We start from the raw sequence: 23,954 nt of genomic DNA on the forward strand, positions 1-23,954 counted from the left end.
TCTTTACTCAGTGCACATTTTAGCAGTTACTTCTCAGCCCTTAAAGGCTCTATTAATAGAGGTGCTCTTTTCTTTGCCATCTCTACACAGTAAGTCCTTTTTCTTCTGTGTATTAAAAAAAAACCAAAAAAAAAAAAACCAAGGTTCCTGGTATTCAGCTACAACCAGTCCCTGTTCCCTTCACCCACCATCTGTCTTTGCTAATGCAACTGTGGCCTCATACCTCACCTTTTTACAATGCATCTCAATTGTCTTTACTTTATATGTTTGCAAGCTAGCATTCTACCTTCTCCTCACCATCATCCCTGTGTTTTTTTTTTTACATCATGCTTCATCCCTTGCTTTCAAATCTTGACATAAGAATCTCTCCAGTGCATGTTTTCATTATAACATACTTGAAAAACATGATTTTCTATCCTACATCACCTATTGTTTGTTCATCCATTTGTCCCTTTCTCATGTTGTTGTCAGGCAGGAGATATTTCTTTTGAATCCATTCTCTCTTACACCCCAACTTCAAGCCAACATGCCTTCACACCCCCTTCTCTGCACCCCGCCCCTTTCCATACTGCTCAGAGCCTGGCAGAAACTCACACTCCCCTGTCTCCCAGCCTCCACCCCGCCGTTAAACTCCAACCAGCCCGGCTCACCGAGGACTGAGAGGAAGAAAGACAAAAAAGAAAGAGCTCAGTTTGTCTGTCAGTGATTACAGACTCCTACTTAGCACTAACAATACACGCCTAGCTGTGAGAAGGAAAAAAATGGGAATGTGTGCGAGAAGCAGACGGCTACGAGCTAAAGCAGATGGCAGTCTTAGGATGTATCTGCATGATAGTGAAACCTTTTAGGCAGTTATGGGGGCTAGCGAGAGGACCCGCTTATGTTTGAAGTACATCGTATTGTGAGTGCTGGCCAGCATGTGGTGTTTGCAGTGTAACTCAGAGAAGACCCAGTCCCTGCTGGAATTGGAGCTAAATGGCTGGTAAGACTCATGGAAGATCGCAAAATGTGCATGTTTGTTTTACCATGTGAGATTTTTTGCCATTGAGTTAAAGGCAATTTTAGAAAAACAGAAGAAATTAACTGTTTTGTGTTTTCATAAAAAATCCAGTCAGAAGATGGAAATATGGCATTGTGAAGCTTTTTAGATGAAATGTTTCACAGACTGATCTGCTACTCCAGTTTTGATTCTCTCGCAATGAAAACCAGATCAATGCTGTGCTCTGAGTCACTGTATATATGTGCTATCAGTCTGTTTAGTCTTACTGTACAGAATCCATCTGTGAGCTGGATTGTGCTGCATTCCTGTGGTCAGTCTTTTTTTTGCGGAGGGGGTGAACTCGCTGCTGCCACCACCACCACCACTATGTATTGTTTCATAGCTGGATGTTCAAGCTTTTAAGGGCAGGTGCTGAGCATTGTTTGCTTAGTTTATTTTTTTATTTATTTTATTTACTTATTATTATTTTTATTTTTCTATTATTTTATTTATTTTATTTGCCACAAGTGAAAACATACTGTGTCAAATTTTTAAGCTCTTTGAAGTGATGAATGGTGCTAAAACTTCCTGATCATTCATTCATTCATTCATTCATTCATTCATTCATTTTCTTAATAGCTTAGTCCAATTAAGGGTGATTATAATTACAAATTTATGACCCCTTCATAATGAGGATTCAGGAATGAAATGGTACAACATCAGTCTTTCAAGGAAGAATGAGCCAGCTATATTTAGGAATATTTGTTTTGGTTTTTTTTTAAAGCAACTTAACATGTATGTGTAGCTCTTCTCTGAGCCTTTTTATCTAGTAAAAGTCAGTCTGAGGTTGAACGTGTCACTTTTTTTCTTTATTATCCTCAACAAAATGTCTCAGCATTCCCCAGTCTCAGATATGTAAAATCACCTTTCTATATGTCTTGAGGTTGACTATGACCATGATCATTTGGTATCCTATCATTAAATATGAACAGTTTGTCCATGCCAGAACCTGTACTGTACTTATCTAGCTAGGCTCTGTAAAAATTGGGGCCAAGGTTAGAAATCAGAATTTTAGTTTGACTGACAAGCTGCCTTTGGACATATACAGATGACCTAAACTGAACTCAGGCTTCACAACAGTAGTCCACAAACCAATGGCTGACGTCAGGGTGGCTAGACCATGTTCTTTTTCATCCAGTCTGTGGTCATTGCTGACTGTCATCCAGCAGTCAGTTATACAGTTTAAGAAATGCAGCCATTGGTTTCTGGTGGGATTAGCTGCCAAATGACAGTTTATGATTTATAAAGACAGTTAAAAAACACTCAAACAGAAGTACACAACTGACAGTAGCTATCAGCCATGAGTTGTTATGGGACTCCAGTGGACTGTATTCTGTCTGCTGCAAACTTTCAGGAGCTGTACTGTCAGTCTGCTGGCCAGCAAAGCGTTCCGCCATGCAGCTGTCTTCGACTGTAAATTCCTGACTCATTCCTTGCTGTCTTTTAATAGCCGTTACCAAATCATTCATTAGTCTGGTTATTGGTACTGAAACTGTGGATACACCTGAGTGTTTACTGGCAGGTTCACCTTTTAACACTGGACTTAATAAATACCTTACTGTGCAGTCTCTGCAGCATCAACCTGAAAGATCTGATCCCTCCACATCTGTGTGCAGTAAGATCTGGTGTGTGCATCTGCATTTATGAGCTCCATGAGTCACTTTGAAAAGAGGGAAAACATCTGCTTTTGTGGAGTTTTGGAGCACACGTCACTGCATGTGGGGTAAACGGTGTGATCTGGAGGAGCTTTTTGATTTTTATTGGAGGGAGTCACTTAACTGCCGGTGTTTATATACACATGTAAAAAAAAAAAAAAAAAAAAGTAGCTGCTATGAAAAGTGAGGTTAAGGAGATGCAATTATGCATTTACATGTTTTATTAGTATTATTGCTCATGCTTAAGTTGTAAGCAAATCCAACCACTATAATGCAGCTTTATCAAGCTTATGTGAAGTGAATCTCCATTTTTCTGCCCATTTTCATAAATCAACATTTCCCTTGATTGGATTCAAAAGAAACCTCAGGATTTGCTTAAATTTTCTTCATTCTCCTCCCTAAAGAGAGATGATGGATATCATATTTATGTAAACATCTTTCAAATAAGGATGCTTTGGAAAGTAAGGAGTAAGCAGTATTGTTTTGTGCTGAGATTTTTCTTGGAGTTCACTCTTTGGTTTGTAGACATCTTTGTGACTTCATTTGGATGCTACACCACGCCACTCCACCGCTCTTTCAGTCTGCACTTCATTAGCCTTCCTCTGTTCCCAGAACTCCTGTAGATGTGACTCCTCTTTTCCGGGACGTAGGAATGTTTCTCCCTCAGGTCCAACTGATGGAATGGGTTGAGGCCTGGGCAGGGGCCTTGGTCTGTTTGCTCAGGATGTATTTGGAAGGGAAGGAGCGAGGAAGGAGAGATTTTCGACCCCCCCCAAACTCTCTAAATCACACGGATGAAAATCACTGCCATCCGTGCCGACATGGTTAGCCAATGCCTACACCAGAAGCAAAAGAGGACTCCTGGTGGATTTAGAGCCAGACAGAAGTACAGTCGCTGCTAACCTTGTGAGGTCATATTTCAGCAGCTGCGGAGTTGTAATCAGAAAGTGGTTCAGAGACAGCATCACCTCTTCAACTGTGCTTCCAAAATCCACATACGCTACAAAGAAAGCATGTAGACACGCATGCATTATAGATTCACTTCATTCTCCCTGTGGTTGTCCTGCTCTGCTTTAAGGCTCACTTATTTTATCCTGCAACATCCCTACTCCCCCCCCACCACCACCACCACCACCACTATGGGTAAATGACCTCACTCTGTAAAGTATTCAATGACCTTGGAGCAAAAAGTTTACCTACTTTCTCTTGCTTTCTTCCTCATGCGCATCTAAAGACTTGGTTGGTAGAAAGTGAGGCACTAAATAGAATAAAATAAATAAATAAATAGAAGAAAAGCAGCATCTCAGTGGTCCCGCTGGGCAGAAACAAAGCCAGCACTACAGCTGTGGTTTTGACTCAGTGCCTTACATGTTATTGAACTGGTTAGAGTCAGACAACAAACCCAGTGACAGTGTAGTTGTTAGAAAGCGGCGTGCAGTTTGGGTTTTCAGTTAAATGCAACACAATCCTTTTTTCTGTTTCATAAGTAATTACAACAGCTGAGTTAAAACATTGGAAAGGCTGTTACTTCCAGCAAGTAAGTAGAGAAAAAAAAAACGATTTCCCAAATGCTCAAAATGACTGCTAACATGAGGATTAGGATGCCTGGTGAAGTCAACCTTCATAAGTAACCATGTTAGCATTTGCTATCCACCCCTAAACTTCTTTCTTTCTTTCTGGTTTTGTAAATATATCCTTAACTGACCTGATGATGGTGCAAGATGAAACGCAAAGAGATTACCAAAGTTTTTTTGGCTTCCTCCTAAGTGTGCAGCGTTTAAAACGGCAATATTTCCAGTACTTGTTTAGATATTTTAATTAGCACCAAAGTGTTGGTCATTGCAGTCTGTTTAAAATATTTTCTAAAATTTTGAGCACAGAAAGATGATAAATTTTATTATGTGGTCATTTTTTTCCCCATGCTCAATAAATTATTTGTGTGCCTTTAATCCAAAATTGAATAAATAAATAAAATGCATAGTTCTATGGATTTCTGTCTGGTAGGTCACATAATTTGGATTTGGTGATACTGACATAATTGCTTCCTTTTCAGCCATCATTTTATCCAGGTAAATAATCCGATTTGTTGCAAAGACACTTCAGAACCAAAGCTGACTCTCAGCTGTATTCTGGTGTCGTGACAGCAGGCAAGGTGTGACTTTTAACTCCAGGGATAGCAGCTTTGCAGTTTGTCATGACAGATGGTTAGAGATTTGTTCCAGCGCTGATTACGTAACAAAGTAGGATTTTCGATAAGTTGTACTTGATCTGGTGGTGTTAATGCCTCTTTTTGTCCCATCCCTGTCTGCTGCTTTGCACTTTATGTATATTCCCGCTCTCCAGAGGGACCCTGAAAACAATTAGGTTCAGATTCCTCCCATTAGTACTGCCACTTGGCACTACTACACCTTTGTGGGTGTCACTTTGCCCTATAAACTGCTTTCCCCCACTGAAAAGCCAGATCAGGTGTACTCCTGACATACACACTCCTTTTTAATCCATGATTTACTTCCTATTAGTAGGGTTAATATCATTTACCATCATTTTAAAAATGCAAATCCAACATATTCCTTCCTTAAAGTTAATGCGCTGCTCTTTTTAATTGAACACAAAGCCAAAATGCCCCCACTTATGAGGGCAGTGTTTTGCAATTTATTGCAATGTGGTAATTTTAGCAGTGATTCATAGAAAATCACTAACTCGTATTGTAAAATCAAAGTTAAACACCTTGGTATAAAAATGTGTGCCATTCACCTCAACAGAAAACCTAAGTATAAATTATGGAAAGTAATTGTGAAAAGTAAATTGTGAAATCACAGCAAAAGGTCTTTATAAGTTGCAAGTTGTTGAATTTTGCATCAGATTCACATAATGAGAATTATGCATCAAAACAGACTGTAAAGCATCTGAACCTCTGGCAAATTGTTTGCCTCAGTTAGTAATTGAGAGCCGTGAATGGGAGTCTTTTGTTCAGTAAATCTGTACTCGGTTAAGAGCAAGATTTTCTAGGTAAAACCACAGCAGTCACAGAGTTCACACATGCATCTACTGTTTGAACTCACTCAGTTTTTCTCTTCCACTCGGCATTTCTTGCTGTTGGCCAGCAGGCTGTTGTTTCTGTATGTTGATTTCAGACTGTCTAATGAAGGAAGTGGATTGTGTACACTGTATGGGTGTGTCAAGTCACAGTTCAAACACATTAGACTGCGAGTGCGCTGTACCATGGAGGAGAAGAAATGTCAGCGTGATGTTATTGACTGAGCGGATCAACACCTTGCTCAGCTACATCTGGACTTTTTCTAATGGATCACTGAAGTTGTATTTGCTCTGACATTCTGCTCAGAAACTGGACTTTGTATCTTGAATTGGAACAGTGTGTCACCACTCGTGCAAATATGATGTAATTACCATTGGTCTCTGATCGGCCCTTGAGTAGGCATAAACTTTGGTTTCCTGGAGGAGCCTGTGTACTCTGTACTCTGGACTTTGCATGACTGAAAGAATGGTGGACAAGATATGGAGGAAGAGTTGGCAGTTTATAGAAAACAGACGGTCTTTTCGCAAGAAGCAGTCCTCTTTTAAAGCAGCAGAACGTAAGAGTATGTGAGTAACCCCTTGTTTTAATTTCTAAAAGACTCAAGTACACAAAGAGGGTAGATTTGTTTAATCATCTGGGAGGCTTTACGTGGCATTTGTGTTTCCTCAGTGAGGTGTAGCATGAACTACGAGGATATTTTGAATATTGATCTCTGCGATGTGTATGGACATATCACACAGCTTAAGGCTTATGGCAGGATTTTATTAATCTGTAAATCAGCATGTCAGAGAAATGGCTTTACTCATTTTACACTCAGCAGTTTTTTTTCCTGTTGATTTTAATACCTTTTCTTTTCTTTTTTTTTTTTTTAACCTTTATCAAGTTTTGTTCATGAGCCCATTGAGTAAAGCTGCTTCGCACTGTGAAACATCTTGAAATAACTTTCTAAAATGATCCTTTTTTACATGTCCTAAAAGCTTTTCTCCCTTTGTGCTTGTTGCAGTGTGGAAGGGGATGGACGGCCCAGTGACAGTGGCCCTTCCCTGGATGGTGGAGCCAGCTATGGCCAGGGCCCGGTAACTCACGGCTCGGCCATCAGCCCTGATCGTTTTGACAGCCAGCTTTACAGCCACGGGGTCCAACCTGGACCACAGAGGCCCCGTCGGCCTAAGCTCCAGCACTCACAATCCATCCTTCGTAAGCAGGCTGAAGAGGAGGCCATCAAGCGCTCCCGCTCGCTTTCTGAGAGCTATGAGCTCTCTGCTGACCTCCAGGATAAACAGGTAACCCCACAAAAGGCTTGCTGAATTGTGTGCTTCAACAATAAATGATAAAACATGTTTGTTTGTTTGTTTGTTTTTTATCCCCAATAATGTATTTTGAGTTTATGCAAAAACCTGATGTATAAAATTATTCTTGATGCAGTTAATGGGAATAAATTTTATTGTTAGACAGAAGCATTGACAACTGTGAAAACTGAATTATCTCTGTCAACCAGGTTATGACTTTACAGGTCATCAACAGCTTAGAAATGTGATTAAATAACCCATGAGAGGCATGGTTTCACAGCCAGTTTACTCTTCTTTTTGCTAGGTGGAGATGCTGGAGCGTAAATATGGTGGGAGATTTATAACTCGGCATGCAGCTCGCACAATCCAGACAGCCTTCCGTCAGTATCAGATGAACAAGAACTTTGAACGGCTTAGGAGTTCTATGTCAGAGAACCGTATGTCCAGACGCATCGTTCTCTCTAACATGAGAATGCAGCTTTCGTTTGAGGGACCCGAAAAAGTGCACAGCTCATACTTCGAAGGGAGGCAGGTGTCCATGACAGAGGATGGGACCCCGCTGTCCATGGTGCAGTCGGAATGTGGAGATATCGAAGTCCATCAACAGTCAAACCTGCCATCTCACCCAGCTCCGCAGGGGGACCTAACAGATGCCATCACGGAGCTGGAGGATGCCTTTTCCAGGCAGGTCAAGTCTTTGGCCGAGTCGATAGATGACGCACTGAACTGTCGCAGTCTTCAGGGGGATGAAGGTCCTGATCCTGAAGCAATGGGTTGCTCCAAGGTGGAGGGCCAAGTGCCCTATCAGGTGAAGTCCCACCGCCGGGCAGCCGCACGAATGCACGATGATGCGATGGCATCCTATAGTGATGTTACTTTGTTCATTGATGAGGAGGATATGTCCTCTGCTATCCCTCTGTCAAGAGGGGATCAGCCATCCAGTACAGAATCGAACTTACGGTTGCGGTCAGTCAACTCCTCTCAGGAATACTGGCCTGTTGACCCTAAAGATGAGGGTCGTGACACAGACACAAGCTGTCGCAGCACTCCTTCTCTAGAGTGCCAAGAGCAGCGTCTTCGAATGGACCACCTCCCTCTGTTGACCATTGAACCTCCTAGTGATAGTTCTGCAGAGCTCAGTGACCGGTCTGACCGTGGCTCTGTCAAACGGCCGCCTGTGTATGAACCCCATGGCCACATCGTAACCTCATCCCAAGCCAGCCCCAAACATATTTCCCATGGACCCCCGCCACGAGCTCCCTCCCGAGATGACGACGCACCTCTACGCCATCGCCACCGACAGCTAGAAAGCCACTTAGCCATCAACGGCTCAGCAAACAGACAGAGTAAGTCTGAATCGGACTTCTCTGATGGCGACAATGACAGCATCAACAGCACATCAAACTCAAACGACACCATAAACTGCAGCTCTGAATCCTCGTCGAGAGACAGCCTACGAGAGCAGACGCTAAGTAAGCAGACTTACCACAAAGAGACTCGCAACAGCTGGGATTCACCCATCTTCAGTAACGATGTTATTCGCAAGAGACACTACCGCATCGGCCTCAATCTTTTCAACAAGTAAGTGCTCAGCTCTGATGGAGCAGGTGCTCGACCAGAAATTGCAGTGTGCGCCAAGCAGATGGACTAGATGATAGAGAGGTCTCTCAGAAAATGGTCCCCACATTGTTACCGCAAACAGAGGTGGTGTCAATTTCCAATACAAAGATATTTTGAAAGCCATTTGTGTAAAAGTTTAAAGAGTGATCGGCTTGGGAGTGTAATGTTACAGCGGGTTCTTTTCTTTCTTGGAAACCCTATTTTTTATTTCTTTCTAGAGAAACCTTGCCTAAAGGCTAATTTATAAAAAGGCACAAGGATTCAAATGGACTCAATTACATACAATGAAATGTTACTGATTACAGACTTGAAATAAGTGCATTTGTTTTAGGGCTTTCACATCTTTATTATGAGATTTTAATGAGGAGTAGGAGAAAATAATGCATCATTTTCCTGGATAAAATTCTTTGCCTCCAGAAGTCATTTAATATTTTTTTTAAAGATTTAGTCATTCAAAAATTGTTCTGTCCAGTTTTAGTATTTGGAATTTAAAATGTAACATACTGATGCATAAATCATTTTTGCAGGAAACCAGAGAAGGGTATTCAGTACTTGACTGAGAGAGGATTCATCCCTGACACGCCGGTTGGTGTAGCCCACTTCCTACTTCAAAGAAAGGGGCTCAGCAGGCAAATGATTGGAGAATTTCTTGGCAATCGACAGAAGCAGTTTAACAGAGACGTCTTGGAGTAAGTAGGACTCGTTTCCCTGCTATCTTTCCTGAATTTTAGCACAATAGAGTGAAAATAAAGCAGATTTGAGAATTAAAATGGATATAAACACACAGATGAAGAGATTTCTTGTACATGGACATGTTTACTTTCCAAATAAGTCCTTTTAATTGCAAAAAAATATATATTTTAAAAGATATCCTGCAATTAAAACAACTGTGCAGTGCTGTAAAGGACTTTGTACAACTCTGTATCTGGGCAAGCAATCCCCTTTTAGATAACAAAGTAGTCCTGAGCTGAGAAAACAGCAACATCCTGATCATCTCTCATTTCTCTCCTTGGTTTACAGTTGTGTGGTAGATGAAATGGACTTCCAGGGCATGGAGCTTGACGAAGCCCTCAGGAAGTTTCAGAACCACATTCGTGTTCAGGGTGAAGCTCAGAAGGTAGAGCGGCTCATCGAGGCCTTCAGGTTTGGCTGCACACTGACATTTAACACGTACAGAAATAATCAATTTAATAATGATCAGAAATAATTTACTTTATCTGAGAAATTGTTTTAGAAATCTAGGATTTACTGTGATAATTCAACCATGGACTGATAAAGAATAAAGTCCCACACTATCAGAAGTATTATTGTTTAAAATGCTATCATGCATCACACATCATCATCTTTCACAGCTGCATTGTCTAGATAATTCTTGGTACACAAAGAGAACCCGTTACAGCTTTACTTCTGCTTTCCTCTGACGATGTTGAAAACATTTCCTCACTCTGAGGATGAATTGTTTGTGTGTGCTGTGTGGTCTAAAGTGGCTTGTTGGCTGACATTGTTCTTCTGTCTCCAGCCAGCGCTACTGCATCTGTAACCCCACAGTGGTGCGACAGTTCAGGAACCCTGACACCATCTTCATCTTAGCCTTTGCAATCATTCTCCTCAACACTGACATGTACAGTCCCAATGTCAAGCCTGAGAGGAAGATGAAATTGGAAGACTTTATCAAGAATTTAAGAGGTAACAAACCTGGCAACAAACATAAATACCAGTTTGCATCAACAGAACCTTAGTGCCAGTATATTTCATTTATATAACTGTTATTTTATTGTCTCCTGCAGTTTAGATAAGTAGTTTTAGGAGTACTTCTCAAATATAAAACTGTTTGCAGCTGTTCTGCTTCACATGTTCTGACATAGCAGGTGCAATTAAAGCTGAATCTTTAATAAGCTTAAAAGCTTACTGTTATTCAAGCAGTCTGATGGGAAACTAAACTTCTGGCCCTCCTCTTGGCTTTAAAAATGTAGCCAGCCAAGACAGACACTGACCTTTTTTTTTTGTATTTTTTACTTTTTGGAAAATGCAAATGTGTGCATGTTCACTCAGAAAGCTTGAGTTGGTAGCATAAAAACCTACAGGTGAAGTTGTAAGCCCAATCCCGTTAAAGAAATAAATGAATAGAGCTTGGACTTTTTAAGAGAAGGGGACTAAAAGACACTGGTGTTGAAAACATTAGAACATCAGGGTAATCAGATGTATGGAGTTACATCCAGTAACTAGTACATTTAGTTCTTCAGAACTTGTTCTTTTCCTGTACCAGTAAGCTGCTAACTTCTCTTTTCTGTGAATGTGCTGTAGTTGTTGCGTTGGTTGTGCAGGGTTAGTGCAAAATCAGTGTGATGCCGGTAGTTTAGCCTTTGACTGTTGTGTAAGGGTCGTAGCTGGAACTAATTTGATTTCATGGTTTTGTGAGGGAAGGAGCTTAAGGACAGCATAGGGACAGCTGTATTTTTTCACATTTCTGCTGACTATAGATTTCATTAGGAACTAAAATAAACCCTGTTAGCGTAAACTATTATAAATCTACTCCTGTTTGTGTTTCAGGTGTTGATGATGGAGAGGATATACCCAGAGAGACGCTTGTTGGCATCTACGAGCGGATTCGTAAGCGGGAACTTAAGACCAACGAAGACCATGTCTCACAGGTGCAAAAGGTTGAGAAGCTCATTGTTGGGAAGAAACCAGTAAGTAATGTCTGTTACCTTTCTGTTAAGATGACTTAATGTGTACATTTTTCACTTTTGTTACATGTCAGACATAAATCTCTAGTATGAGAAATAAAGTTTCTTGATTTTTTTTTTTTTAATTTTTTTTATTTTGTTATTGTTGTTGCTGTTTTTTTTTTTGTTTGTTTGTTAGTAGGTTGTCCAGTTTATTTTTTTCTTCTTGGCATTAGTACTTTTCTCCTAACTTCTAGTCCCAAAATGACTGAGTTCATGTCGCAAGAGGAAATGGGAGATTTAGAAGAGTCATCTGTTCCTGTGGGTGTAATTGCTTGACCAGGGACACGCCTGAGTTTAGACCTTCACGCTGTTGATTTTAACACACCCAAAGCCCTTGGGAGATGTTGGCCAGTGCTGCAGTCTGATGAAAAATTGGCACATGCTGCCTTTTTGGCACGTTACAGTCTTTACATGGTTTTAGAGGAAAAGGTACACGCAGTTCCATAACACAGTGGAGCCACATCAGAGTAGCTGAGTTCAGTGCTTTAATGTTGTTTTTATGAGAGCTAATTATTTTACATCAATATATCGGGCCAATACTGTGTATGGATTTTGTTCAGAGTGCACCTCATCCTTTCAGTAAGTAAAAACAACAACATGTCATACTAGCATTAAATCTTCAGGAAGTAATGTTTCTAAAGGTTAAAAGTATGGTTAACCTCTGCAGCCTGTTTGAAAGCTCTTTTTCGTGCACAGAGCCTGTTTTGTTCATTTAAACAGATCACTTGTCCTTACTTAATTGCATATTTAGGAAGTACTTTTGGTAAAGCATTTAAATACTGTTGGAATAATCAGCTCCAGCAGTGCTGCATTGAGAGAGCTTTAGGGCGAGGATTACTTTTTTCTTCCATCATCATTTTGAATTCTCTCAAATCTGACAGTAAGGAATGATCCTTGACTTACAGGAGCACTGGGAATAAAAAGTGGCCAGTATGTGGATAGAAACCATGACCATGCTGTTATTAACACCAACTAAGCTAATTGTTCTTGCAGCCTCCAGTTTAAAAGAAGCACTGACCTACCATATAGGGAACTCACTATGTGTAAATAATCCAAACACATCAGCATATAACATCTTCTTTGTCTTCTATTTTTAGATTGGATCACTACATCATGGCTTAGGATGTGTAAGTACTTTATCATTTCACTATTTGTGCCTTTACAAGATGTCACACAAGTATAAAAATATATATTTCTTTTTTTTTTTTTTTTTTTTTAAGGCAACTTCTGTTCGTCATTATCCTGTAGCCTGAGGCCATAATTACCTCTAAAGTGTGTGTGTGTGTGTGTGTGTGTGTGTGTGTGTGTGTGTGTGTGTGTGTCTTGTAGGTGCTGTCACTTCCCCATCGCCGGTTGGTGTGTTACTGTCGCCTGTTTGAAGTGCCAGATCCCAACAAGCTCCAGAAGCTGGGCCTGCACCAGCGGGAGATCTTCCTGTTCAATGACCTACTAGTGGTAAAAGCCCTCTCCCCTTCTCTCCTCACCTCCTATGTCCTCCTCTACCCCCACACACCAAGCCTTTTGGTAATTTCTTTGCTTGATTTCAGGTAACCAAGATTTTCCAAAAGAAGAAGAATTCAGTTACATACAGCTTCAGACAGTCCTTCTCTCTCTATGGGATGCAAGTCATGCTGTTTGAAAACCAATGTAGGTGGCACTGAGTGTTTCCTCTTTAGTCAGTCTTTATGCCTGCAGCGTATTAGCCGGCAGTGTTTTGCATCACAAGGCTCGATGAAGCACAGTAACACATGATACTTCAGGATTCAGGATAAATCAGAGCTCAGAACAGAGGGTTGCAATGTTGTTTACACTCTCCAAACTCTAGAAAGGGTCCTACATTGTAGTTTACCTTAATTATAACCAATCAACATTTTGTGAATGTCTCCTTTTTCTTTTTTTGCCATTGATCCAGATTACCCAAATGGAATCAGACTAACATCAGCGATACCAGGAGCAGACATCAAGGTGCTCATCAATTTTAATGCGCCCAACCCCCAGGACCGCAAGAAGTTTACAGATGACCTGCGAGAGTCTATTGCAGAAGTGCAAGAAATGGAGAAATACAGAATAGAGTGTGAGTTGGTTTTTTTTTTCCCTCCCATCCCCACTTCTCTCACTCTGTCCGTCTTCCTCACACTGAGTAAAGTGGAATCGAGGCATGGTTCTCATTATTTGGCTGCAGCAGTTTCAGGCTGTCAGAAGGAGCAGAAAATTATTCTGGACACTGGAAACTGGTGTTACATGCATGACCAGAATAATATGTGTCAGTGTTGGACTTTTCACAAACTTCAAACAGAAACAGGCGACAGAAACTTGTTATCTCACTGTTTCCACGTCCTTTTTGGGGTTTTTTTTTCCCCCACAGCTGAGCTTGAGAAGCAGAAGGGAGTGGTGAGACCCAGCTTGTCTCAGAGCTCCGGCCTGAAGAAGGAAGCTGGCAATGGAAACATGAACCGCGCTAGTCTGGATGACAGCTATGCCATGGGAGAGGGCCTGAAGAGAAGCGCCCTCAGCAGCTCCCTGCGAGACCTCTCTGAAGCAGGTATAGCCAAAACATCCTTGTCTGTTACCCGCTGGTTCTGGAGAGGGAAAGCGCTCCTTCTGTTCTCCACCTCTCTGATGATATAAAGGGGATAAAAATAGCAAAATGTTGTTTCACAGCACCATACATTGATTTTAGAGTTCTCCCCCTTTAAATCCATTAACTCCCTCATGATTGGATGGTTTGGTCTGGAAGGTGTTTCTTCAATGTTTAACTTCTTTTGTACTCGGCATACTTTGTTTTAGAAATTAAAGCGTGCTGCAGCGTTTGACGATTCGAAGATGATGACAACGTTGTTTTTGGGGTGTAAAACTGCAGATTTTCAGGACTTGTCTTCTCAGTGATGAATGAAATTGATGGGTAGTTCTCACCTCGGTTCATTTGGATGAGTTTCTTTCATTGATAGTTTTATCATCTTTTTTTTTATTTTATTTTGTTACTTAGCATATCTTAAGTTTGTTTTATCCAACACATTTCATAAAAATACATTGTTTTAGTGAACAATCATATCATCTCCACTCACATATAAGGAAAGTACTGATCTATACATATTTGAGCAGCAACAAGATCCAGATCTAGTCTCTGCAGTCATTTCATATCCATGTATATGAGTGTGTAGCAGTCTGTGCATCCGAAGCAGGAATTGCATTTCATTCATTGCAGGTGATGGCTATGTGAAGTTATCAGGTGATTCACTTGATAACACAATGAAATCCAGTTTTTGGGGTCTGCATCACAGTTGACATTCTTTGTTCTTCTGATCACTACCTGAGTGGGAAATGATAGGTCAGATAGATAAAGTCCACAGATGTGCCCCTGCCCTCCTGTGTCCCTTGGTTTTCAGTGCAGGATGTGGCATGTTAGTGGGGTCATTTTTTTTATGTTTGTTTTCTCCTTTTTTTCTTGCCATCTTCCATTTCATATGTATTTTACTGTCCATATACATCAGTTATTTTCCTGTTTATGTGTAATTATTGGTCATATATCACTGGCTGAGTGTGCCTTACAATGGCAAAAGTGCTCCGTCCACCCTCAGACCTGTATATGCCTACACATTCCATGTGCAGCAGCCACTGTGTTGCTTTTGGTGTGTCTCCTCCGTTGTGAGTGTCACTGAGACTGGCTCTTTGCTTAGCTTGGCCTGTATGGGTAAAAACAAAAAATCTTGTGGTAACATTAAAACTTAGGTGTCAAATTAAATCAAGAGAGAAAACAGTGAAAATTTTGATTCGACATCAACCCTGTGAAGGGATTTTTGTGATACGCGGCAGCCTTTTGGTCACCTCCTTCATGGACATTTGCTCGGTCACCAAGATTTGATGCTCATGGAGTCGGAAATTGGTGGGATTTATGATCATACTTTCAACATTATAAAGTAAAGCTCGACTCTGCCTCCAGTTAGAAGTGCATTTTTAAAATGTAAAATCTTTGGGATTTTTCATGCAGCTTTGCATTTCACTGTAACAACAAAAACCACGGTACCACCTGTCAACCACCACCTTCTCAGACCTGAATGCCCTCTTCCCCTCCCACTCATATTTGGACTTTACTCACAGTCACAATCCACTGCACTGCCCCCTATGGGACTGGTGGGCTTCCGAAAACGTTTGTAGTCGATCCAGAAGTGCTGTCGATCTCTAATCTCTGGTATTGCATGTCTCGGGCAGGCAAGCGAGGGCGTCGCAGCAGTGCAGGATCACTAGACAGCAATATGGAAGTAAGTTGGAAGCAGCTGGTATCCAAGCTACTCTCTATGTGATGATGTGCACTGTGAAACACTCCATTTATTTTTGGTCTTACACCTTCTTTGCTTCATAGACTCAGTCCATTTGTTTGGATCATTTATTTTTCTTCCTGGGATGCCTTATAACCTGCTTGCCTCAGTTAGTGTGCATGCATGGGTTGCCTGCCTTTTGATCCTGCCCCTTTTTTTTGGAAGCCAGCGATCTCCTGTTGTGGTCATGTTATATGACCAATATACACTTATCCCCTCAAACAAGCATGACTCCCACTAATGCCTCCTCTGATCCCTCCCCTTGCCACCTGTCTCTGTCTTTCATTCAATCACATCCAAGTGGTTTTCATTTGGTTCTTCTCTTTGGCAGGGTGGTAGCTCTGAAAGACTCTAGGAAGCTCCTCATTTCCTGCAGCCCCTCTCCCTGTCTGGGTCTGTCTTTTTTTTCTTATCCACAACTTGTCTTAGATGCTGTGAGGTTCAGGAAGGAATGTAGACCTATTAGTCAGAGATGGGCATCACATGGACTTAGAAAGATGTGGATTTCATTAATTCATTTTACACCCATTTCATGTGACCATGAGTTCATATGTTGAGTTTAAGCCTGGAACCCTGGAAATTTCATTCTGCTTTCAAGGATAATCCAGTAGACGTTCTCCACACTTTGATGAAGCGTGCCAAAGAGGAAGGTTTTTTTTTTTTTTTTTTTTTTTTTTTAAGGAGGATTTGCACGTGTTACTAGTTTTGGACCCAAAACAGGAGGAAGAGCATCCAGGCCTGTGGCAAAGTCTGCATACAAGAGTTCAGTTCCTCCTGCCCTCTGACTTCTAGTTGAATGCTAATGTGTGGATGATGACTTTGCCTGTCACACCCTCTGCATGTGGAAACTGTGCCTCCATTGACAATACAAAGTTGCATGTATAACTCAAAGAGGTTTTGGCACAATAAAGATGAAATATTTTGGATCTATACCCCTGTTCATGTCACTATTTACGCTCACGGAAGTATTCATGTGATTTTTTCTTGTTGCAGATTCACTATTTCAAGACACTTAACTTTTTAACCGCAGTTTGTTTGAATATAGGCTCCCGTTGTCATCAAGTGTTTGCTCAAGCTGAAATTTTCCTGCTGCTGCCTCTCATGAAAACATTTTCAGTTTCTCATTTGCATGCTCTATAACATTTTGCTACTTCTTTATCTGAAATATGCCAACTGTGAATTCATCCTGCTAGTGCGTCTTAGTTATAGTTTGGTAAGTGTCTGACAGAAATGCTGTTACCTCTCTTCCATCCTGCAGGGGTCCATCATTAGCAGCCCACACACAAGAAGAAGAGCCACCACGCCACGTGAGGGCGCACCCCGCTGCCATTCCTCCATTCCTAACTCAGCCTCCACGTCCATTCTTGGATCGCTGTTTGGTAGCAAACGGGGGAAGCCACCATCTCAGAGCCACCCCCCTCTCCCACAACCAGGTCACCCCACCCTCATATCCCACAAGCCCCACCCGACCAACCTGCATCACACAGCACAGGCAGCACAGGCAGCGCAGCTCCACGGCCACCATTCCCAGTACTGCCAGGTCCCACAGAATCCCCCTCCATACCACCACCACCACCACTACCACCCGCCTCCTCACACACAGTACCACCAGCACCCAGCCTACACCTCGCATGCTCTCCAGCACCCCCACTCACAGCACAGCCATTACGGCCAGCATTCCCATCACGCCTCACACTCCCAACACGGCCCTCACCACCACAGTCAGCAAGCGGGTTCGGCGCCTGGCGGGCCCAAACCCAAACACAGTGGCATCAGCACCGTAGTGTGATGCTCCAAACGCAGAGAGGAGAAGCAAGGAGGGAACTTAATGAAGGAGGGACAATCGCTTACACCAAAGGGACTGACAGCATGACTCTATGGCCTGTCCACTGTGTTTTAGCTGCTGTGATGGGGAAATATCACACGCAGACACCTTTTTCACTTCCAGGTCCAACTAATATGCAGGATGGAAATTGGACTCAAATCTTCCACTAGGGGCCTTTACTAGCTTGCCTGATTATGGGCCCATCAGGGTGGTTTTTTTTTTTTTTGGTTTTTTGGGTGTAGAGTAGAGGTGGTGGGGTGTCTGCACAGGGAGATGCTCCAAGTTTTCAACACACACTGTCCAGCTGAAGAGCAATGTCTTCTCCACAAGCTGTTACCTGCTACTTCATCCCCTGAAATAACCTGTTTTACCTTCACATAATCAGGGTGACCTGGGGTGAAACGATGGCTGACTGTTTTCACAGTTTCTCGGGCACAGCCTTTCAGAAGTCGACCTTTAAGTTTGCCATCATACGAATGCTCTTTGTTGTTGCCTCCTGTAGAGCTCATATATAGTGAAAATTCTAGATATAACCATCTCACATTAACTTAAATCAAAGGACATGTAACTCGACTGAGTCAGTCACAGTAGTTCTAGTGCTGTATTTACTGTAGATGACAGCTATATGTGTTGTCTCCTAGCTCTCATAAATAAATGTGCCAATTATTAATGCATAATCTATTTAGTCGAGACTTCATGTACAGTATATTGTGTGTAAAGTAATTTGTAAGATTAAACTTACAATTTTCAGCAAAAATGACTTTTATCAGTATCATACTGACTCTGTGGTGACAGGATGTAGATCTGAAAGGAGTGAACTCCCATTCAGTCCAGCCTTCAATCTGTTCTGGAGTTATTGCCTTTCCGATGGATCAGAAAGAGCTTCTCGATGGCAGCTGTCGCATGAGGGCCCAGAAACGCTGTTTGGTAAGAGCGGAAGCCTCAAAGCAAACTCTTCCTGGTAATTTATTTCAGCTGATAAACTGGGCTGTTAGCTCATTTTCTCAGACTTTGGCTGCTCAAACCACATAACAGTGATGATGAATAAAGAGTGAAAAGACTTTTTCAACACTTTGAGGCTTGGTTCCTGTTACAGATGGGCCCCACAGAAAGTGTTCACCAGCCTGTTGCCTTTAACATATGCAACAGCTGCTTTCTTGGCTCTTTAAATCGACACGAGAAAAAAAAAAAAACTTAAATCTTCTTTTGCCTTTTTAAAATTCATTTTCATTCAACAAAAAGATTTGGTGAATGAATTTAATCAATTATTACACACTAAAGAATTTCCCCCACCCATCTTTTTTTTTTTTCTTTATATGTGCAATATCTTTGTCCTGATTTTGTACATCAAAAACAAGAAAGGTCTCCCCCCCCCCCCCATGTGTTTTTCATGTCACTATTTATTTATTTTCATTTTCAGACCCCTGTCAGATTCTTTCTTGGTAAATTAATGTCTAGTTGTCCTCGTGGTCTTCCAAGAGGTACAGATTTGGAGTTTAGTGGAATGTCTAGTAAGTGAGTTTTTTGCATGTAATGTTATTGATGTGAGGTTTTCCTCTGCACATTGTATAACAAATCAGTGTTACCATAGCAAGTTTTAAGTGCAATCATGTTCAGAAAACGCAGACTTGAGCTTAAAAGTTAAAGTCTGTTGTCCAGGATGAGATTCAGGTGAAAAAAAAATTTGCTTTTTTTTTTTTTTCTTCATTTAAAAATATATAAATACTTAAAACAGTTCACAGTGGATAGAAGAATGTGTATATATTTTAATAAAAAGGAAAATGTCTCTTGGGTGAAACAGAAATATTTTGCTGGATAAGCACACATGAAAGAACTCTTTCTTTCTTTTCAGGAAATGCAGTTATAACGTACAAAATGCAAGCTGAACAAAAGAACTGGGTATATGTAAAGAATATCTTTCTACATTCAACAAATAAGTCTATTCTAGTGTGTAAATTAGTGACTGTAAACTGTTTGTCCCAATATTCAGGGTGTACATGTATTTTAACGTTCATGAAGAAAACCATGGCCAGAAATCAGGCTTTACACCTTTTCCCTCAGATCTACACACATATCACACGCGGGACATTAATGATCAGTTGAATGTGTCTTTCCATTGATTTCATGTCTTTGCTAGAATTCTGAAATCTTGGGATGATGTGAAACCGACGAACCTGTTTATTTTGGCGCGCGTTAGTGTCTACAGTCATATCTATGTGAGAAAGTACCCCAACAATGCACTGCATGGATCTGATGCATCATGTGTCCTATTCACTGTGAGCTGATGGGGAAGAAGTCAGCCTATAAATTTGGACTTCTCTTTTGGGTTTTTGATTTCATGAGGAATTTTCTGACGTTGATGTGTTCTTGTTGTTCCATGTTTGTCTGGTAGTTATTAAAGCTCAGCATGCATTTCATCAACAAAGCCATCATGTAAATGACAAACATAAAAGAACTTTGCACTTCGTTGCCGAGGGCTTTCATTGTGTAAATATGGGATTTCGATGTGCAAGCGGATGAACTGCTTGGCAAGAGAGTTTATCTTTGTGATGACTGTAAAGGGACCAAGACTGGGGATAATGGAGATGTACATAATGTGTATATGATCAGTGCTCTATTCTGATATCCACAGTTAGGACAAGGATGTACATACGTCACTTCATGGATGAATGCGAGGGGTGCTAAGTGAACATATCGATTGTTTCTGCCTCCAGCCGTTAGGAACTGACATTTGCTGTGGAAATCACAAACAGACTGTTAGAAAGTGTGCTACCATTTGCATCCAGCTGTCTTGTATCACACATACATAATGTACACACGGACAAATATACACTCATCCTGCTGCGAACTGTTAAGTCTGGCTGGAGACAAATATGAAAACAACGGAAAAGACAGGAATGGCCTCATTTATATGTGCATTCTGTTTGTACAGTGAGTAGTGAGTCAGTTATTGACCCCAGTTATTGTAAAACTTCAACTGTGACATTGTTGAGAACGCAAAATAAACAAATATATGACTTATGGTACATGTTTTGGGTGTCTTTGCTGTGCATTCAGAATTCTTGATTATTGTGTCTGACTTTTATTGACATGATTGATTTTAGTCATGTTTTCGACTTCTGGATCGTTTGCATGAAAATGACCTGAAATATCAGATCTTTTTCAGGAGAACTAAAGATAGAGCACAGATAAAATAAGTGGAGATAAACTTAGCTGACCATGATTAAATATTACAAGCCTGCGGAAAAACTCTGTATATTTTTTACTCATGTCAGTTGTAAATCTGTTGTCGAGTTTGGTCAGTGCTCTCCTTCAGCATGGAGCAAATATGGCTCCCATTCTTTGAACAGCTTGTTACATTAACTTTTCTAATCTTGCTGCAAGACCCACCTTTTCTTCAGATTTAGTTCACTACCTCGGGTTCTACTCCCTTCTTACAATAGTATGACGAGCCACCCAGGCCTGGACGCAGCATAAAGGGAAATAAACTTGATTCTACCATCACTGTGCTTGGGGTGGGAGAATGTTCTCATGCTGGGAATCCTTTCCTTATCCTTTCTCCAAACATAACTCTTATAATTTAAACCAATTTTTTTTTTACTTTGGTCCCAAAGTCTCAGATATTTCAGCAGCCTGTCCATCTGTCAGTGATGCCTTGATGGTGGACATTAGCACAAGGTCATTTGTGAGACCTGAAAAGTTCCACATGGTTAGTTTTTTACCTTGGTAAGTGCATACCTTGTTCTTTAGGTTCTTTGTTGCTTGACCGGTTCTCGTTCGGTTAATGAGCCTGGATATTATTTGTGCTGCATGAATGTGGCTTGGACTCAAATATAGATATAATTTTACCTTTTTCCCCTTAAGTATTATTCACTGTTTTGTGCCAAGATTTCTTCACAAGTGAGTTTTGATGCAATGAATTTGATTAATAATTATTAAAATAAGACTAAGCTCCTACTTTACTGTCACCCATTGATTAGAAATACCTGATGGTCAGGTTTACACTCACACACATGCAATATCGGATTCAATCCATTAACCCTTTAACATTCACACAAACAAAAAGGCCGCAGAATATTTCTGGAAATGGGTTTTTCCTGTTTGTTTTGGACAAGAATAAATGTTTTTAGCAAAAGGTTGAGATGTTAAAAAGTTGATGATAATGTATCAACAGTGAAATGATTAAAACTTGAAACAATTGTATTATACCAAACACATAGTTTGTGTTTTGTATACCCAAACCAGATGGTAGAGATTGCTCAGGCAGGCTTATTTCCACAATATTTTAAAGAAATTCATCAGCGTCACAGCAAATTTACGTCTACCAAATGGTAAACCCAGACCTTAAAGGGTTAGTGGGTAAGTGCCTAACAAGTGATGTTTGCCTCATTTATTCAGCTGTAGTCTTTTTATTGTCTTCTTCTGTGAAATATGTGTTGAAATCTCCTGCTATCTGTCACATTTATGCACCAAAACAGAAAAATCCATGGAAAACATCCACACACTTGTGTCTATTCCACTTCCAGATTCTGACTTGAATCTCTCCTTCTGCAACATTTCCACCAGAGGGCATGCATTAAAAAAGCCTAAAAGAATTACACAATCTGTGCCATTACACCACCTATGGGTCGTCAGTGTACTAACTGCAGTTTGCTGAAAATGGATGATCATTCGCTTCCTGCTCAGCCTCACACCGCTGCTCTGAAGCTGATCTTCCACTGAGAGATGTTTTTCTATCACAGCTGCTGTTTACTAACTTTCACCCCCACTGTTGTTTCCTAACTATCGTTGAGTATTTTCTATATGATGCATCACATGCCTCAAGCTGTAATTTGCAGTTAAACGTCTTCCCCCGGCACTGCAGTGAATGCACTGCTGCATGGGAGAGCCTCTGGCACTTTTTTTAATAGATAAACTCTTATCTCAATAAAGCAGATGGGCTTTCCTTATGTCACATGTTAGGAAACTGCAGTGTTATTGGTAATTTCCCCACACTGACGCTGCTCTGTACACACTGTGTGATAACTCAAATTACTTAACGCGTCTGTTACATAAAAAATGAGGTGAAAAAAAAAAATCTTTTAAAGTATATCTTGAAACTAAAACTGAGCAAGAACTAAAGGACTTCTACAATGACTGGGATCACAAGTAGTAACGTGGAGGTTGGCTTGACTCTAAAAGGTTTGGTTTTCCTTTTTTTTTTTTAAAGAAAAAAAAAATTATCTGACTGCTGAATTACACGTTTGAACTGTGCTTATCTTGGTTGTTGCTTCATGCTATTCGTGGCCAAATGTGCAACTTTATGTACAACGTTTGATTTTTTTAAAAGCAATGTGAGATCATTTTCACTATTAACTATAATCTAATTTTGACCCCATAGGATGCTGCTCTCCTTTTTAAACATAGTTACCTTCGTCTTTCTGACCTCATCCAGTGCTGACAGTATTGATAAGACCTGCATCTGCTCAGCTCTCCAGCCTGCCGAGCTGCACGTCAACTGCAGCTCCCTGATGGAGCTGCCTCTTCTGCCTTCAGAGACCACAGAGCTCCATTTGCGAGACAATCAGCTCACCTCTGTGACTCCAGGCCTGTTTGATAGATTTCAATGGCTGAAAAAGGTCTCCTTGTCTGGAAACCCCTTCCACTGTGACTGCAGAATCCAATACCTTAGAAACTGGCTGCTGAGGAACAAGGCTCTTGTTTCAGGGGAACCTGTTTGTTCCAGTCCCAGCTCGGTGGCTCAGAAAGCTATCTCTGAACTTCCAGATGACTACTTCTCCAGCTGCAAACTAACAAGCTGTTCTTATGCGACACACACCACTGTGTTAGGAGTGATGCTGTGCTGCCTTATTCTGTTGCTTCTGTGGAACCTAAAACTTGCAAGAAGGTCCACTTTCATTCTGTCCTTTCATGAGAGGCATTCAGGATTCGAGGCCGATTCTTTGCGTTCACTAAAGCCTAAACACAGAAGGAGGCTGTACACTGGACTGTTGGAGGTCAATGAGGACTGGGACTCTCTCACCTGGACCGAGGAATCAGAAAGGCCGCTTATTGACATGGAGTTGCTGCCACAAGTATTAGATGTGTTACATAAGAAGCACAACATAAAGATTAAGGCTACCTGATAGGCTTCTTTGTGAATTTCTGGAATTGCACTCTGCACAGGACCATTTAAGGAGAGAGCAGAAACACAGGAGGGAAATAGATTTTTTTTTTTTTTTTTTTTTTTAGTGCTCAGCTGCAGCAGTCATTTTTCCTCACACTCCATTTATCTGACTTTTATCCCTCACAGTGGAGCCTAATTTGATGTATATATATATATATATATATATATATATATATATATATATATAATATAGTAAAAATCCACAATAATTTTTAATAATCTAAGAGACTATTTGTCTTCTGTTTTTCCCTGTAAATTTTTTGCACATATGCTTCTAA

The 23,954-nt window shown here is 40.9% G+C and overlaps 2 protein-coding genes across 4 annotated transcripts in view; both read left to right on the forward strand.

Annotated features, from left to right (window-relative positions):
* The window catches only part of LOC306755103 (IQ motif and SEC7 domain-containing protein 1-like), a 37,825-nt gene extending 18,590 nt beyond the window's left edge, over positions 1-19,235 (forward strand). The window contains exons 1-14 of one of the 3 annotated variants that reach the window (XM_079239359.1): positions 679-982; positions 6,735-7,014; positions 7,325-8,601; positions 9,168-9,329; positions 9,661-9,783; positions 10,160-10,326; positions 11,191-11,330; positions 12,467-12,496; positions 12,699-12,824; positions 12,917-13,016; positions 13,282-13,443; positions 13,735-13,911; positions 15,579-15,628; positions 16,944-19,235. In XM_079239359.1, coding sequence (XP_079095485.1) covers positions 918-982; positions 6,735-7,014; positions 7,325-8,601; positions 9,168-9,329; positions 9,661-9,783; positions 10,160-10,326; positions 11,191-11,330; positions 12,467-12,496; positions 12,699-12,824; positions 12,917-13,016; positions 13,282-13,443; positions 13,735-13,911; positions 15,579-15,628; positions 16,944-17,474 — 3,390 coding nt within the window. In that variant the 5' untranslated portion in view covers positions 679-917 and the 3' untranslated portion in view covers positions 17,475-19,235. Of the gene's footprint in view, positions 1-678; positions 983-6,734; positions 7,015-7,324; positions 8,602-9,167; positions 9,330-9,660; positions 9,784-10,159; positions 10,327-11,190; positions 11,331-12,466; positions 12,497-12,698; positions 12,825-12,916; positions 13,017-13,281; positions 13,444-13,734; positions 13,912-15,578; positions 15,629-16,943 lie in introns of those variants that run through there. The other 2 variants (XM_079239358.1, XM_079239360.1) reach the window with 2 other exon arrangements.
* A 3,656-nt stretch (positions 19,236-22,891) lies between these two features.
* gp9 (glycoprotein IX platelet) lies at positions 22,892-23,635 on the forward strand (the record flags this gene model as incomplete). Its single annotated transcript, XM_079238540.1, has 1 exon — positions 22,892-23,635. One exon carries the CDS (start codon positions 22,892-22,894, stop codon positions 23,633-23,635), a length of 744 nt encoding a protein of 247 aa, XP_079094666.1.
* Between the last annotated feature and the right edge of the window lie 319 nt (positions 23,636-23,954).

This window comes from Telmatherina bonti, assembly GCF_933228915.1.
Source record: "Telmatherina bonti genome assembly, chromosome: 4".
Taxonomy (NCBI): Eukaryota; Metazoa; Chordata; class Actinopteri; order Atheriniformes; family Telmatherinidae; genus Telmatherina; species Telmatherina bonti.